General features: G+C 42.2%; 1 protein-coding gene across 1 annotated transcript in view; it reads right to left on the minus strand.

Moving 5' to 3' along the window:
- LOC106943158 (contactin-associated protein-like 2) overlaps positions 1 to 854 on the minus strand; it is a 15,056-nt gene extending 14,202 nt beyond the window's left edge. The window contains exon 1 of the mRNA XM_015026506.1: positions 452 to 854. Coding sequence (XP_014881992.1) covers positions 452 to 530 — 79 coding nt within the window. The 5' untranslated portion in view covers positions 531 to 854. The remainder of the gene's footprint in view (positions 1 to 451) is intronic.
- Positions 855 to 1,493: the final 639 nt, after the last annotated feature.

Here is a 1,493-nt window from a genome sequence, read left to right on the forward strand (position 1 = left end):
TAATTTTAATTATATATTGTTTTTTTTTTGTTTTTTTTTTGGTTGGGGGGGGGGGGGAGGGGTGGGGGGGGGGTTCTAGACTTTTCCAAGATTGGAGGGCTCCGGACCCCCGACCCCCTTCGGGATTTACGCCTATGGGCGCCATGAAGGATTGAGCAGGTGTTCTAACTATCTGCGCTACCCATCAAACTCTGACGAGGTAGCACCGATATACCGGCCCTGCCTCTGTGTTTTCTATGGGAAGCAGCTTCTGCTTCTTTCGTTCTTGATGAATGAAAGTATCGCGCGGTTGGTGATGCTGGGCCGCTGATCTCGTTCAACGGACCACCCTGTACAGTCCGCTGCTCTGTTCTCTATACAAAAAAACTGTCTGCATATATTGCAGGAAAAAGCTCTCTCTGTGTGTGTGTGTGTGTGTTGGAGAGAGAGAGAAAAATGATAGTGTACTTACGGGATGCTGACCATGCGCCATTAGATGTGATGATGAGAGACGTAACTAGCAGCATTAACAAGCCAGTCAAAGCGGACATCTTCACAGAAAAGGAGCAACAAAGACGAAAACAGAGTGGTTCCAGGTGTCTCTCCCTGCCCCCCGTTAACAGTGTAACACAGCAGACTTCTTTTTCTCTCTGCGATGAAACAGAATGGATGTCTGCCTCGCTTAGCTTGCAGCCTATTGCCTTGTTTCCCTCTAACAAACACCAAAAACCCAAGAAAGATTGGTCCACACCGTTCAGTCTCCGTTCAGACCGCTGTCGGGCTTCGGCTCCATTGTCAGGCAGATAGTCAAAGAGACAGAAAGTGTCCAATCAAAGGAAAGGACACCATCCACCCCTACCTCCTTACGATATGGTACAGCCCATAATGTATAATGATACTAAAGCTCCTGAAGGGCTCAGATTCAGGACGGGCCGAGATGTTATTACAGTACATAACAAGAGGGAGTTTAAAACTCTGCAAGATGTAAGACAAAGAACTGTTAAAATGTAACATATCAAGAACACGAATCAGAAAAGAAAAACTAGACCTAGCTGCAAAGGGTTTCTATAAACAGAAGAACGTGAGTCCATGAAACTACATACAGTTGACAGCTACACTGAAAGGTCAAACTTGATATGCGCTATTTTATACTAACATAAAAAAAAAGAAAATTGTGATTTGTGAAACCGTTATTCTATTTGTAAAAACGTTCCCTGACATAAGTCCATATAATGTTTCATGTTGACTACATCACCTATATTCAAAAACAAAAATACTTTATTGATTCCAAAGAGAACATAAATATTATTTATCCTGTTGCACGTCAGTTTGTTGACATTCACAGGTGTGGAAGTGTTCGGTTAGTGCCATCTAGTGGCGGAATTTAGGTATTATATTTAAGAGTCTGCCATTGTTTGATGATGTCATTAGAAGAAGATAAGATAGAAAATACAAAGCATAGTTTTCTCTCAGTAACACTGCAACTTCTTAAAGACTAAGTTGATCTTTGAAAA

Source organism: Poecilia latipinna, unplaced genomic scaffold, assembly GCF_001443285.1.
Source record: "Poecilia latipinna isolate Pla-1442-1.1 unplaced genomic scaffold, P_latipinna-1.0 Scaffold4931, whole genome shotgun sequence".
Classification (NCBI taxonomy): Eukaryota; Metazoa; Chordata; class Actinopteri; order Cyprinodontiformes; family Poeciliidae; genus Poecilia; species Poecilia latipinna.